Genomic DNA, 15,563 nt, shown 5'->3' on the forward strand with positions numbered 1-15,563 from the left:
GGAGGGGACCAGCTGCGGGACGGCTTGGGAGGCAGGACACTTCCTTAGGGCCCTGCAGAACTCCACGAGGAGGCCAGAGGTGGGTTTCAACTCTCTCCCGCCGCACACTCCTGACCAGGCCGAGGAGGACGGGCTATTCCAACGTGAGGCAGGGCTGCGGAGCAATCCCGAGGAGAGTCTCCAGGAGGGCGGCACAGCAGGCCAGTCGCTCCCGCAGCAGGAGAGGCTTCGGAAGCTGCCGGGCCTTCCCGGGACAGCTCTCCTGCCCGCCAGGCTGAGCTGTGGCAGACCTCTCCCCACACCGGCTCCTTGAGCCCCTGAGACGGGATGTGTAGGAAAGAAGCATGTGCTCAGAGTCCGTGCACTGTCTCTGAGGGGCGGAAGCTGTGCCATGTGCAGAGGTCAGGGTGCAAGGGCAAGGGAGGTCAGGTGCAAGGGCAAGGGAGGTCAGGTGCAAGGGCAAGGGAGGTCAGGGTGCAAGGGCAAGGGAGGTCAGGTGCAAGGGCAAGGGGGGTCAGGGTACAAGGGGAAGGGGGGTCAGGGGCAAGGGCAAGGGAGGTCAGGGGCAAGAGCAAGGGAGGTCAGGTGAAAGGGCAAGGGAGGTCAGGTGAAAGGGCAAGGGGGGTCAGGGTGCAAGGGCAAGGGAGGTCAGGGTGCAAGGGCAATGGAGGTCAGGGTACAAGGGCAAGGGAGGTCGGGTGCAAGGGCAAGGCCACCGTGCTCTTCCTGAGGGCGGCAGCAGGACACCCTGCCCAGGCTCGAGGTCCCAGGCCTGAGACCCAGGTGAGCGATGTCTGCATCTTTTGTAAAACAACAGTTCTGATTTGCTGAGCTATTTATTGCAGCCTTAATGAATTCTTGTTTTAAATCATCTCAGAATTTAATGGAAATAAGAAACAATGTGACTTCTTAAATGGAAAAATAATATTCCTAGAATTTCAATTCTTTTGCCTGAAGAGGACAGGAAGTTAAGAGCCCCCAGGTTTTAGTGGATTACCAAAATCATTCTTTGCTTACTTCCTGGCACAAAATTCAAATTCGAATCCAGATTTTCTCATCATCCTAAGACCCTCCATTCACTCCGCTGGCAGAGTGTTATTGTGGACCTTATACAAAGTGAAAGGATAACAAGTGCTCCTTGGTGGGGGTCTGGAAGTTTCTGGAATAGAAAGGCAGCCTGTCCACAACAGCGCCCATGGACACACACATGGAGGATGTGAGCCAGGGAGGCCGCAGTCCCTGGGGAGGGATGGAGACCAGCGTTGCTGTCTGACTCACTGGCCGCACCCGAGCACCGAGCCACAGTGCCCAGGCGGGCCTGGCAATATCACCCTGCTGTCCTGTGGAGACCAGAAAGGGGACGGGGTCCACGACCAGCTGGGTTCCTCCTGGGAAACCAGCGGGCCCACCTGCGCCCGCCCCATGGGACCTATTCACACAGGCCCAAGATCCCAGCCCCGAGAGCAGCCATGGTCAGGATGACCTGCGGAGCCAGCAGGGAAACACAGCCCACGTGGAGACGGTAAAGACAGCCCGCCCCGGCCTGAGAACGCCTGCTGTTCTCGAGGACCCGGCCAGGTCCGGGGAGCGAGGACGCACTGGTTGGTGCTGAGGAGCACCGCCTCTGAGGAAAGCGCCGTCTCCGTGAGCACCACGGCTCCTCCAGGCAGGTGTGCCCGGCTCCCTTCCTGCGAGTCCCGCTCGGGAGGCGTCCCCTGGCCACACGAGCCCTCGTCCAGCAAGACAGACGGAGCTCGAGAGGCAGGGCATGGGTCCCGTGGGGACGCCAGGTGGAAAGCGTGCTCTGGAGACGAGACGGGAACAGACAGGGCAAGGGCACAGCCATCTGGAGTGAAGTATGTGGGCAAAGGGGGCGTGGGGACACTGGGTTACGGGTAGCACATCACTTCTACCAAATCTGGAGTTGGGCTCAAGGCGGGGACGTAAACCACGCGTACTGAAAACCATGTACCGGGCCACCATGTGGAAGAGCCTCCGGGTCAGAGGCCGCTGGATGAACTTGAGCTGCAGGCTGCTCTACAGGGACCTGGGAAGCCGTTACAGGCTCTCAGGTCTGTGCAAGCATCACCTGGAAGGGCAGAGCGGAGAGGAGAGGGAAGGGGCAGGGGAGGAGGCAGAGTCCACCGGGCGCACGGGCAGCTGCCAGCAGACACGGCCGCGCTGGGAAGGTGGGCGGCGGGCCCTCGTGCCACAGTGGGCTGGGAGCCCTCACAGCAGGTGAGGCAAGAGCTGACTCGGATCCCGCCAACACCCCGTACAGGACCCCGGGCACCCCGTGTTGCCAAGGGTTCCCGTGGAGACCAAGTGCCACCAGACAGGAGGGGACCTGGCACATCTCCTGCAGGAGGCCGTGCCCGAGCAGCTGGGAGGGGAAGTGCAGCTGCGTGGAGCGAGGCCCAGGGACCAACACCACCCAGGCCGGCTGCCGCACAGGAACGACAGCCAGTGACGGAGCCCAGGTGAGCTGGACAGTGAGCGGCCTCACGGGGCAGCCCTCCACTCTAGGCTGGGCTGCGCTGTGCAGTACCGGGTCGCCATGGACCTCAGACGCCTCAAGGTGGTACAAACCACGCCCCTCCTGGCCGTGTGATGGTCCCCTCTGCGATGCCATGCCTCGCGTCCATCGCCACAGGAATGAAAGCCTGCGTCGTCACTGGTGCTGACCTGGCCTCGGCCGAGCAATGGGCCCAGCCGAGCAGCGGGCCCAGCCACGCCCGCCTTGGCAGCTCTTGCCCGTGGTCGGCTTTCACGCTCTGAAAACACTCGCAACAGCACATTGCAGACGGAGCTGCGCCCGCACCCACCGGTTTCCCTTGGGAAGTAAGGGGAGGCTTCCGCCGTCACCTGCCCCAGGAATAGTCTCTCTCCTCAAGCCAAAGACCCGGGGATTGTTGAATCCTTTTAGACATACAAGGTTATCATGATTTTTCAAAAACAGATCTTTTAAAAGCTGTGGGGTTGTGGGGAGCAAACTAGACCAGGGAGTTCTTGCGGGATTCGTGCCTCCTAGCACCTGGGATCAAAGTGATTGAATCTCTAAGGCATTTGGAAGAGCGAGTGAGCCGGTGGCGATCCTGTGAGTGTCAACAGAAGGGTGCCGGCTGTCCCGTCCGCTCTCTGGACTGCCAGGCATCAGAGAGGCCTCTGCAATTCACCAGGGACGCGGAACTGGGGGGGGGGGGGGTGACCCAGAGCCCCTGCCTCCAGAGCACCCGCAAACTGCACCCGCACCACATACCCGGGGCGTCTCTGGTTGGGTCCTCCGAGCCACCATGAGCAGCAGCTGCTGTTGCAGGGCGCTGACCGCAGGGTCCCCCGAGGATGGGTCTGGGCTCTCAGAAGTGGTGGTGCTGGAGGAACTGGTCTGAACCTCCCTGGGGACAGGAAGAACAAAGGTCTCAGTCACCTGCAAGCGCCAGAGGTGTCTGCTCGCCACGCCAGACCTGTGGACACTAGGGGTGCCCACGACAGGAGCACGGGCCCTGACAACACGTGTGAGCCACCGAGCGTTACACATGAGCTTCTCCGAGCTGTGGGCAGGCTCACGGCTGCTGATACGTCTGGCAAAGGCTTCCTCGTAGAGAGCCGCCCAGGGGCAGCCCGCCGTGAGCACGGGGCTTGTGCGCCCCTGCCCCGTCTGCTCTCCATCTCCGCCATGGCTCCTCTGAGCTTTGCTGTCTGGCCTCGCAGGGAACCAGAGAGGCCCATCAGAGCACTGCCCACTGTGCTGTGCTGCTCCGCACAGAAGCCACCAGGGGCTGTCCCCGTCACACAGCAGGACAGGCAGAGCTGGCACCTCTCCTCAGCACAAATCAGGTGCTGCCCTGGCCAGGCCAGGACCTCGTGGAAAGCAGAGACTAACCTGGCTGCTGGGGCCCAGCAGGCCCTGTCCACCACTGGCAGGAGCGGAGGAGATGCCAGCTCTGGGAAGGAGCAGGGCCACCAGGCTGTGAACAGAAGCCCCAGGGGCAGGGCTGCATGAGGCCCACCTGCACCCTGCCAGGAGCCAGGACAAGAGTGGGCACCTACCGGCTTCGTCCTTCCCTGCCACTTAGGTCCCTTCCAATTGGGAAATAATGACAATAAGTTGCTTTCTTATGCTGGCCACTTAAGTGTCCTGTTTAAGAATCTGGGGTTCAGGTTCCTCCAAAGTCCCGTAGGTGAGCTCTAGGATTGACAGAGCTGGAGTCTGTCACCGTTGCTCTCCTGCCAGGGGGCGTGGCTTCCTCAGGGGCGTGGCCCAGAGCTGTCACACTGCCTGTGAAGCACCCAGCGGTGCCTCCGCGCACACACACACACCAGACACTCGGAAACCACTCCTGGCCTTCCCACCTGGGTGGACACAGGACTTGGCTTCTGGGTCTCATCTTGGAGGACAGCATGACCTCTGGGCCCTCCGCTGATCTGTGCACTGTGGGCATCTCTGTTGGCGGGAACGGGGAGAGGCTTGCCTGATGCACACCTGATTCTTATCGCACAGACCCAAACAGGGGGCGAGTTCCTCTTAGGAACCACTGCTATGGGAGTTGAGCACTCCAGACAAGCGCAGGAGAGGCACTGTACTCTGAGCACCCTGAGCCAGGCTTCATCGCAAGGCTCCCCGCAGGGCCCGGAGGGCGGGCTCCGCACTGCTCTAGTGGAGGAGCCCCAGGGCCTCGGTCCAGTGCACTTCTCCAGGTCCTGCTTGTGCGGCTATAACCCAATAACCCGTGTGCGCCAGCCTGTCCATGCCAGCTCCCAGCCGGCCGTGATGTCATCAGAGTCACCGCAGGGACAGGTGGACAGGTAGACCCCAGGGCTACTCTCCTGGTCATGGACCCTGGGCTGTCCTGTGGTCAGGGGCAGTGGGTCCTCCGGCGTTAATTAACATAGTGTGCGAGGGCCCCCCTGCAAGGGACGCCTCCCCTCCTCTGAGCCTGCAGAGCCGAGGCACGCTCCCCTCCTTGCAGGGGAGATTTCCAAAGCACAGTCTGCCCACTCGCCCTCCTGCTCTCTGGTCGGTCTCTGGTAAACTAGTTCCGTGCAGGGTAGAAGCAGAGACAGGCTTCCTGAAACTAGCTGGAGCTCACAGCAGCAGAAGGAATGGGGCTTCCTGGTGAGCCTGTGGGAGGGGCAAAGACTGGGCCGTGGGGAGCGTTGGTCCATGGACAGAGCTGGCCCCAGAACTGCCCCCGATACTGCACCACGTTGACGCCCAGGTTACCCATCTGTGCCACGACCAGCACACAAGCAGGCGGAGCACACAGACCGGGTCTCCGCTTCCGCTGATGGGGCACTTCTGGCGTGCTCGTCTTCAGATCTAGTGACAGACTCCCAGCCTCCAAGGCCCTCTTCTCCTGTCCCTCTTCGTTTTCCAGAACTGCTGGGGACGGGCGCCCAGGGAGACGGCCCAGAGATGAGTCAGCATGACCCTCACAGCCCACCGTGGAGGAGGTCTGGGTCCAGCAGCGCAGCCCTCAAGCTGCAGCCGGGCTGTGAAGGCTCACAGGAACGCGTGTCCACCGGGCAGTTCAGCCTGCCGGAGTCCCCGCAGCTCTGCAGCACAGGGTCCCGCCGCCCCCGTGTGGCCACCCTGCGCACTGCAGCAGGCTCCTCCGTGGCAGGACCTGGAGAGCCTTCCAGCCCAGGGGCCCTGGCTGAAAGTGTGATCTCTTCCCAGCGAGGCTAGGGAATCAGAATGAGGACAGAGGGTGGCTGGGAAGTGAGTGGCAGAGGGATGCAGGAGGAAGGGAGCCAGCTGCTCGGGGGGCCTTCCACTCTGAGATCCGGGGATCCAAGAACCCCTGGAGTCCTCCGCCCGCACCAGCCACGCCCACAATCTAGCGCCTGTGACCGGAGGTGAGCGCTTCCGGCTGCGCCTGCGTGGATCTGCGCTGTGCACCCGCAACAGGGAGAGGTCACCGCCTTCTGTGGTGGACACCTGACTCCCTGCAGGGCCCCGCCTCCTGCACGGCTGTTCATACCCAGTCACCACCTCTCCTGAATGAAGCAACACGGCACCTGAACAGAGGGGATCAGTTCTGGGGACGTGCGGCTTCCCTTCTTCAGGAGCTGGGTGCATAACCCTAGTGACGGCAGGGGACACCTCGAGTTCACCCTGGTGAGCAAGGGCAGTTTTGTTGAGATAAGGGCCAGGGGGGCTGGGTGCTGTCAACAAAAGCATAAGAACCAGAGAAGCAATAAGGACCAAGACCCCAGCCTCAACTGCCCCTCAGCCAAGGTACACAGTGGGTCTAGAGACCCAGGGCAGCCTTCAAGTCAAACCTAACTAGTAAGCAAACAGTATCGACTGCAATGCAGGCTAGATCGAATCAGAAACAAAAAGCCAGGACTAAATCAGTTTAGGTACCTGCACTGTGAACCCTTCTGCTGAGGGGCCATCTTTGGTACCAAACTCCCTTAACAATGCTGTAAATGATCTGGTCGGAGGGCCTATTCCCTCCAGGACACCACCAAGCCCACTTCGGGAGGTGCCCATCCTCAAAATTAAGTGGATCCTGCATCTCCGCATCAGCTGCAGAGGACAGGCATTGGAAACGCATCTGCACTTGCCTGCTGACCACCCTGGGAGAACTGGATTCACACTGAGATGCAGATCTCTCAAAGAAGACAGCTCTGCTCTATTATGTTGAAGAATTTCTGGGCAAAATAAATACAAGTCGTGGCTGAACAAATACCAGAGACCATTAAGCACTAATTGCAAAAGTCCACTCTGCAGTGAACCAGCCCAGCCCAGCACACAGAGGCCACTCAGCAGGAGCAGGTTGGCTGGTTTCAGGCCAGCACGCTGAATCCATCCTGCATGCGGGAGACAGAGCGCTGGTGGGGAACTGCCCTGGGCAACTTTTCCAAGGAGCGATTCTAAAGGCTGGAGTTGGAGTTGGGTTCCTTGTTCCTCCTCCTGAGGAAGCAGGGCACCTGCTGCTTCCTGTGGGAACCTTGGGCCAGGCGGGGAAGCAAGCTTCCTCTCCTGGCTTCCTCCAGACGTCCCCAAGAGACTCGGAAGCTACACCACTGACAATTCCCTATTCATACTTGGGAGTCAGGGACGTAAGACTCATGGCAAAAGGCTTAGTGACAGCCAGGAGTAGTGGCTTTCTTGCCAGCACTGGGTCAGGGGTTTAATGGCCTAGTTGGAGGCAAGCCCGGCAGCCATTAGGGTCACATTACAGGGAAAAGATTGCTTTTCTTGTACCTCCCACAGCCAAATGGCTTAGAGACAGCCCCAACCAGGCGTCCTTCCAAGTTCAAGACCAGGGTTTATGTTACTGTGATAGGAAGTCTCAGAATTGAATGGCACTAGGAACTGGGGACATAATATTAAAATGCTTGCTGCAAAATGCCAGACAGCAGGATGCTGGACCTCAGCAGGCCAGTGGGACCCGACAACCCACCCAGGAGAGCGCCAGGGGCAAGGCTTCCTCCTGGCTAGAACGGGACCACGTGCTGGGTGACGCCACAGCAACCTCCAGCCAGAGACAGCTGAAGTTCACTGAGCACCCTTCACAGAGGGCGAGTCATGAGCACAGTGTGTCCTCACAGATTTTTAAAGCACCCCAGGGCATTAACTGTGGAGGTCTTCCCTCTGTGTACAGGATGAGAAACAGACGCTTGAGTGGCTAAGTGATTGCACCATGTCAAATGAAAAATAAACAACAGTGCTGGCACTCGGCTCAGCCAGCCTGGGGCCAGGGCGCCGAGGTGCTGGGCCTCTGAGGTCCCAGGGCCAGTTCGCGCCCCTGGGCCTCTACATGGGCAGAGAGCCGCTTCCTTGACAGGACCAGGCCTGGGACGCCTGGGGTCTGTGTGGAGAGGCTCCCGGAGGCACATTTTCTGGCTCCCACTCACAAAAGGAGAGGCCCATGCTCCACACGCCCACCAGGCCTCCACCTGCACCTCCACCTCCCGCCACCACAGGCCAGCAGCAGGCTGCTGAGGGCCCCACTGGAACAGGGTGGTTTCCTTCTCCACAGATGCCCAGCCACATCTGCTGCGCCGAGGACCAAGAGCGGAACCCTCGGCCGGGGCACCGCTCCCACCCACCTCTGCCCGCCACCCCACAGGCCGGTCTCGGTGCCAGCCAGAGTTCCACCTGGGCCACCTGGGCCCTGTCCAGTGACGCAGCAGGCTGTAAGGCAGCATTTGCTGGATACCTACCAACAGGGCCAGGCGAGGGCTCTAGGGACATGCCAGTCACGGTCACTTCCTTTAGTCCAGCACAACCTCAAAGAGAAGCAGCGGGAACCCTATCTAGGTAGCGGAACTCCAGGGAGAAGGGTCAGACTCCCAGGAAAAACTTGAAGAGATGGAGCTAATGTCACAGGAAGACCAGGAAGGGAAACAGGCATACGAAGGAAGTGTGACTGGAGCCTCGGAGATGAGGAGCCGCAGAGCAGGCGAGGGCTCCACAGGGGCAGCACCCAGGGCCTCCATCTGGATCTCAACCCCACACACGCTGGCAGGAAGGGCTGAGAGCAAACCCTCGGGCAGGGGCGCTGGGCAGGGTGACAGCAGCCCAGAGGCCCCAACCAGCCACGCACAAGTGATGAGTGGTCTGAGAGATGTCGAAAACCCAGCATTAAACCAAGTAGGCGTTCCGTGCGGATGCAGATTGCTAGCTCCTCGTGGGCAGCACTGGAAAATCCAGGCCCTCTCAGCCCTTCCCCACACCCAGGTCCTGAGTGGCTAGCCTGTTCCTCCAGGGTCAGAGACAGTGGCAAGGAGGTGGCCCTCGCCCTTGGGAACAAGCAGGACTTTCACACTGTACCAGCTCCCGTTTTCCTCCTGTTTTTCCAGCAGTTTTTCATGGACGGATCAAGGACACCCAGGTCAGCACGGCACCGTCCCACGAAAGCCTGGATCTACTACGGATCTGCAGAAATGAGCCTGCCACAAATGCGGCACTGCTTCCAGTGTCTTGAAATCTAGGGAGGTGGTGGGGACCACGGGAACACCCACAATGGGCCACCAGACAGCAGCTCAGACAGGAGCCACCTGACTCCACCCGGGCCAGGCGCTGCTCCTGAGCACGAGCTGAGCAGCGGCAGCACTCGGTTGGTCTTCCCGATCGGCTGGAATGGCCCGGGGACGACGGGTGCTCCTGCTCCCGTGTCAGACAGGAAGCAGGGTGCATCTGCTCCTCCAGATGACCACTGTGTGGCAGGACAGCCTCACGGTCCCCACTGCCACCCACCCTAGGCACTGACCCACTCAAAGACCAGGCCGTAGGAGGGTGGGCATTCCCGAAGAACGTTCTGCATGGACGTGGCACACGTGTGTCCCTGGACCTCACGTCTGACAGCTGGGCCTCCTCAGCCACCAGGAACCCCCTCAGCACCCAGGAAGAACAGGCCTGGTAACGGGTGAGCGAGGCCTCATCCACTGCAGCGTCTATGCTCCCGAAGTGTCAGCAGAAGACTTTCTCGAATGAAGAGAAGCGGGTGGGCCCTTCCCGAGCGTTAGGGAGCAGGGACAAGCTGTCCCGTGCATCTGGACACATCTGAGCAGAGCCAGGAAGTGGGCAACTCCCCTCCGCCCGTCACAGCCCCTTCCAGCTCATCCAAAGCCCTGCACAAGGACTGAGCCCCCAGCCAACCCAAGTCCAGGCAGCACTGGAGAGTGGGCAGGCTGAGCAGAGCGCTCTCCTCTGGAAAGGGGACGCAGAGGAGATGGAGGCCAGGGACCGGAGGAGATTTAACCAGGAGAGAAACGGGCTACGGGGCAGTCAGTGGGTGGCTCTCAGGGCCACTTGTCCAAGGGTCAGGGCATGGGAAGCCCACATCCCGCCTCCAGTTTCCCCTCGCGCGTGTACATGGTTAGTACATTTGGACTCTGGATGTGTGGCTTTATTCTACCTGGCATTACTGAAGTGTTTACGCAGGACAAAAATGGAGTTTATTTTTCTGGGTGGAAATAGGAAGACTTCGAACTTCGCTTTGGGTTAGAATGAGAGGCTCCCGTTGGCCCTGGTGTGGCTGAGGGACACGTGGACCTCCGGCTGGGAGAGGAGCCCAGCAGGCAGCACTCACAGATGTGTTCCCATGAGGTGACTGCTGGGTCAGAGCTAGTGCCACGGTGGACGATGAAGCCCAGACTGTTCCGACAGGTGTCGGAGGCAGGAGTCGAGGTCAGCAACCTCCCTCTCCTCTGGAGTCATGTGCTTGGGGACTTGGCATGCTTTCTGGAGAAGAGGAGGAAGGAGCAGGAGCAGGCCAGCAGGCTGGGGCGAGCGCTCCTCCTGGGCAGCTCCTCCTGGGCTCAGGCGGCTCAGAGCAGAGTGTGTGTGTGGGGGGGCGGGGCACTTGCATAGCAGCAGAGCCCCTGAGTTGCAGAGCAGCAGCAACCAGACAGCTCCCCCAAGGTGGGCACTGCGGGGCGAGGGCAACCCCGGCTCCAGGCTCCCGCAGGCTCTCCAGGAAATTCCCACACAACACCCACACACATTGGACCACAGGGTCTGGAACGTCAGGTCCCTGAAGCCCCTTCTCCTCTCCAGGTTGATGCCTAAGACACTGAAGTCACCACTAGGTTCCACAAGTCCTGAAATGCTCCCGCAGCTGTAAAGAAACGTGTATGCACGATTCACCTGCATACCCAAGCCAGTGACCAAGGAGAGCCCACCTGGGCTATCCAGAGCCAGCAACTGAGGTGAGCCCACCTGGATACCCCGAGCCAGGACTGAGGTGTGCCCACCTGGGCTATCCAGAGCCAGCAACTGAGGTGAGCCCACCTGGATACCCTGAGCCAGGACTGAGGGGAGCCCACCTGGATACCCTGAGCCAGGACTGAGGGGAGCCCACCTGGATACCCTGAGCCAGGACTGAGGGGAGCCCACCTGGATACCCTGAGCCAGGACTGAGGGGAGCCCACCTGGATACCCTGAGCCAGGACTGAGGGGAGCCCACCTGGATACCCTGAGCCAGGACTGAGGTGAGCCCACCTGGATACTCTGAGCCAGGACTGAGATGAGCCCACCTGGATACTCTGAGCCAGGACTGAGGTGTGCCCACCTGGACTATCCAGAGCCAGCAACTGAGGTGAGCCCACCTGGATACCCTGAGCCAGGACAGAGGTGTACCCACCTGGATACCCTGAGCCAGGACTGAGGGGAGCCCACCTGGATATCCTGAGCCAGGACTGAGGGGAGCCCACCTGGATACCCCGAGCCAGGACTGAGGGGAGCCCACCTGGATACCCTGAGCCAGCGACCAGGGTGAGCCCACCTGGATACGCTGAGCCAGGACTGAGGAGAGCCCACCTGGATACCCTGAGCCAGCGACCAGGGCGAGCCCACCTGGATACCCCGAGACAGGACTGAGGCGAGCCCACCTGGACTATCCAGAGCCAGCAACTGAAGTGAGCCCACCTGGATACCCTGAGCCAGGACAGAGGTGTACCCACCTGGATACCCTGAGCCAGGACTGAGGGGAGCCCACCTGGATATCCTGAGCCAGGACTGAGGGGAGCCCACCTGGATACCCCGAGCCAGGACTGAGGGGAGCCCACCTGGATACCCTGAGCCAGCGACCAGGGCGAGCCCACCTGGATATCCCGAGACAGGACTGAGGCGAGCCCACCTGGACTATTCAGAGCCAGGACTGAGGTGAGTCCACCTGGATAACCCATGGGGAATCGTGGAGCCAGGCGCACCTCAAGTTCAGTCCCACTGAATTGACAGCTGGCCAGTGCACTGTGGACCCACGCTCGCTCTAGACACACCATTGAACTCGACATGGCCCCACATAAGGAAGAGCGCCCTTCGCACCCTCCAGAGTGAAGCAGGAAAGCCGCCTACCAAGCCGCGCCTTCCTCACTGGGAGTGAGAGAGCCTCCTGAGCTTCCCCGCAGCATGTCACATTCCCAAGTGGGCCACGGCCTTTCCTTTGCTCCTCCCTGGCGGAACTGCCTGGTTATGTGCATTTTTGTGAAGGTGGGATGAAAAGGGTTCCATTTAGTTGCCATTCTTCTACAATGTCAGCTCCTCTTTGGCACGAAAGTCATGCCTGACACCAACATCCACGTGCTCACTCCGCCCAGCTCCACGCTGCAGTTTCAGAGTAAGCCCCGTGTCCCCATGGTGCCACAGCCCAGACCTGCCCACAAGGCCCCACTCACCGGGCTTGGGAGACACAGGCAGAGTCCGAAGGAGGGTGCTGGAGGGAGCCTTCCTTCTGATTCCCTGACTTCAAGTAACAGGACCTGACCTCCCCTGCAAAGTCAGAAAACGTCAGCAAAGTGTGCTGCACCAGGGTCTTTGCTTTCATTTGGACCGTGGGGACCCCTGCTCACGCTCCAGGGCCACAGAGCGTGAGTCATGAGAAGACACACAAGGTCCAAAAGAAACTTTGCTAAGAAAAAGTTCTTTGCCAGACCTCCCCAGTAATACACTGAGATAGGCGCTGACTTCATTGCTTAGCTCCTGACGGTTTGTAATCAATTTATCCAAATTGTCTCTTAATTCAGTTTCTATATATTCCCTTCATGTGTCAGCCTGATCTCGGCTAGGCTGTAACGGCTGGTTTTGTGGACACACACACACACACACACTCACGCACACACACGGGTACTGTGCACAAAAAGAGGCTTATTAAGCTTGTGGTTCGACTGGCAGACCACATGAGACCAGCCCTACCTCTGAACAAGCAGAGGAGCAGTGCCTTGGCAGCCGCCGAGGTGTCAGCCTGTTAATGAGGAAAAGCTCGGGACGGAATTCATTTGCAGCATTAAATTAGCTCTTCCAGAGGGCTCAGGGTATGGAGGTGCGAACAGCAGTCCTGATGCACATGCCGCCCCCCAGGAGCCCGGTGCGAGCCCTCCTGGTGGGCACAGGCGGCATGCCTCGCCTGTGTGCTGTGAGTGCCCGGCAGGTGCAGCGGTCAAGTTCGACCTGGCCGTGGAGCTTCCGTAGGAAAGCTACTGTTGTTCCTGACAACATGAGTCTGAATTTCTACAACCTCAAAAGTGCTGAAGGTGATAAGCTACTGAGCTACATGAGGCAGCCACAGAGCTTACTGTCCAGGCTAGGACCCTCTCAAGAGTAAGACAGCAGGCACTACCTGTCTATGAGGGACCTCAGCCCAGGCCCACCCCAGGAGGACCAGGACCCATATGCCTGACCTTTGTAACCTTGAACATGCCACTTGTGTTTCTCTACATATACCACTAAGTCCCTTTATAAGAAGGTGCTGGGGAAAATATTACAAGGGCAGATTCTCCATAAATATCCAATAAATGTTTACAGGTTCCTGGGCAATGCCCTGAGAAGTTTACAACTGAACATGTCATCCACCCAATGAGTGTAAGTATATAAATAGTTACAGGCTGTGATATTGGTAAGTAAGGGAAAGAACAGGGTGCTGGGGAGCTTAGAGACAGCTGCTCCTGGTTAAGGCCGGGGAGTCCAGGAAAGGTCTTCCTGGTGCTTACCTTAGAACTAAGGAGTGACACAATGCAGGTAGTGCACACAGTTCCCAAAACAAAGGCCGGTCTGCCTTCCCACTGTCCACGCAGAACCCTAAGAAAGTTGCTTCCCTCCCGCTTCCTGCTCCCCCCGAGACTCACCATGTCCATCAATGAAGACATGCATGGCATCCACGGACATCTCCTCTTGCACAGATGTTTCAGGCCCACTGATGACTTGCAGGACAGAACTATCTTGTTGGGAAGTCACCCTGTAGATTATCTGTCGATGCCTATTGCCCTGGAAACTTAACAGGTAGGATAGTCAAAACCATGAGGAATTCCTCTGCATCCTTGGGAGAGACTGAGAAGCAGCCACGAGTGGGCCCTCCCCCTCTGCCACCATGCACCCGGGCAGCACTTACAGGGCTGAGGTCCTGGCAGGCTGAGCGGGCACCTGGCTGGCGCTGGTGTGGCCCTGCGGCTGAGCGCCTGGCTGTCCCTGCTTGGCGTCCTCTCCACGGGGTTCCTCACTCTCCGGGTCCTCCTCCTTTTCCCCCTGGGCGCAATGATCTGAAAAACACCACTGCGTGTTATTATTCTGTGAAATAGGAAATTAATGGGGCAGCTCCTGGAAATAGGCTAAGAAAGCTGAGACGGGAATAGGAAGAGAATCTAAATCTAAGCAGCTCCTCTGAAATCAGATGCTTTGAATAATTTCTATTTTGCTCAGTATGGAAGTACCTGAATGTATCTGAAAAACAGGAGCGAGCACACTTTGGAGACATCCACAAGCACGGTCTCGTTCCCACTGGGATTCCAGACCCCTTGACTGACTCGGCAGCACGCCCATGCACGTGTAGAGCCCCGTTGACAGCACAGGCCCAACAGGCTCAGAGCCCACCGGTGCCCGCAGTGACAGCGGTCCCTGGACACGCCTGCTCTTCTGCAGCAAGGTCCCTCTTCACATCGTCCAGTCCCACCCGTCCTCCTCTAGATGGTTCTCCAGATCTAAAGGTGCAAGCGGAAGTCTGCACGCCCACCCCTGGCCAGAGGCTGCCTGGGGGCGAGCAAGGACCCTGGGACAGACAGGGACAGGCTGGGCTCTGTGCTTCACAAATCCTCTCCATGTAAAGGACCGAAATAAGGGCCTCGTCTCATGTCATTATGCAAAGCGGAACATACCCCCAGGGTCCACCCTTGCCCTCTGTGGACGCACCCAGTGGTCACTTTTAAGGTCCAGACGTCCACTGTCTTTCTAAGACCAAAGATACCAGCTGTGGGCATGGAAGCCACTAGACCTGGGCCTGAGAGAACGGGACCAAGCGTCGGAACCCACAGTCGGTCAAGATGCACCGTCAGACCAGCCTAAGCCTGCAGAGTGGACGTGCAGAGACGTGCCCGTGGGTACAAGGATACCGCCACGTGGGCAGCCACTCCTTCCGTCCTTAGCCGTCCAGCTCCTCCAGGAAGCTGCTGGCTCTGCAGGAAGACAGGCTTCCCCAGCACCACTGTGAGGCGGCCACCAGGAGGCCTGTGGCACCCAAGGCCTGTCACACAGAAGCTCCGACCACCTCGCAGTGTCTCCCTGACGAAGAGCCAGCGTGACCAATAGCGGGGGCCAGTCGGGCCCAGAGAGCTCCAGCCAGCCCTGCGGACAGTGCTGCCTCCACCTGCTACAGACATCCACAAACAGTCTCGGCCACTCTGGGATTCGAGACGCCCTTGACTGACCGAGCAGTGGGGCCACCTGTCCACCTCTGTCCTGCCTGGGTCTCCCGTAGGTCCATGAGAGACCAGCATATGGACTGTTTTTCTTTTACCCTAAAAAATACTTATAGGAATACTTCTGTTTGTAAAAATACTGCACATTCATTTTGTATAATTTAAAAACCAGAGAAAAGTAAAAATTTAAATCACTCTTAATCTCCCCGTCCTGGTTATTACACCAGGACCCACTTCATTCATACCCAACTGTATTTTTTTCTTGGACACGCACATAGTTTCACTAAAATGAAGTAGTAAAAACGATGCTCTACTACCTCTCGTATTTACCTTAGTGCCTTACCAGTATGTAATATCTCTAGATATTCTTCCTCATCATCCAAAACCAATAGTTACGTAATATCACATTGATACAGTAT

At 58.8% G+C, this 15,563-nt stretch overlaps 1 protein-coding gene across 5 annotated transcripts in view; it reads right to left on the minus strand.

The window, feature by feature from the left end:
* The window catches only part of PCNX2 (pecanex 2), a 193,919-nt gene that overhangs the window by 140,677 nt on the left and 37,679 nt on the right, over nt 1–15,563 (minus strand). For all 5 annotated transcript variants that reach the window (XM_079107189.1, XM_079107187.1, XM_079107188.1 and 2 more), the window contains 4 exons: nt 13,845–13,992; nt 13,582–13,727; nt 12,136–12,229; nt 3,260–3,395 (listed from right to left, as the gene is read on the minus strand). In XM_079107189.1, the coding sequence (XP_078963315.1) occupies nt 3,260–3,395; nt 12,136–12,229; nt 13,582–13,727; nt 13,845–13,992 (524 nt within the window). The remainder of the gene's footprint in view (nt 1–3,259; nt 3,396–12,135; nt 12,230–13,581; nt 13,728–13,844; nt 13,993–15,563) is intronic.

The sequence above is a fragment of the Sciurus vulgaris genome (genome assembly GCF_902686455.1).
Source record: "Sciurus vulgaris genome assembly, chromosome: 12".
In the NCBI taxonomy this organism is placed as follows: domain Eukaryota; kingdom Metazoa; phylum Chordata; class Mammalia; order Rodentia; family Sciuridae; genus Sciurus; species Sciurus vulgaris.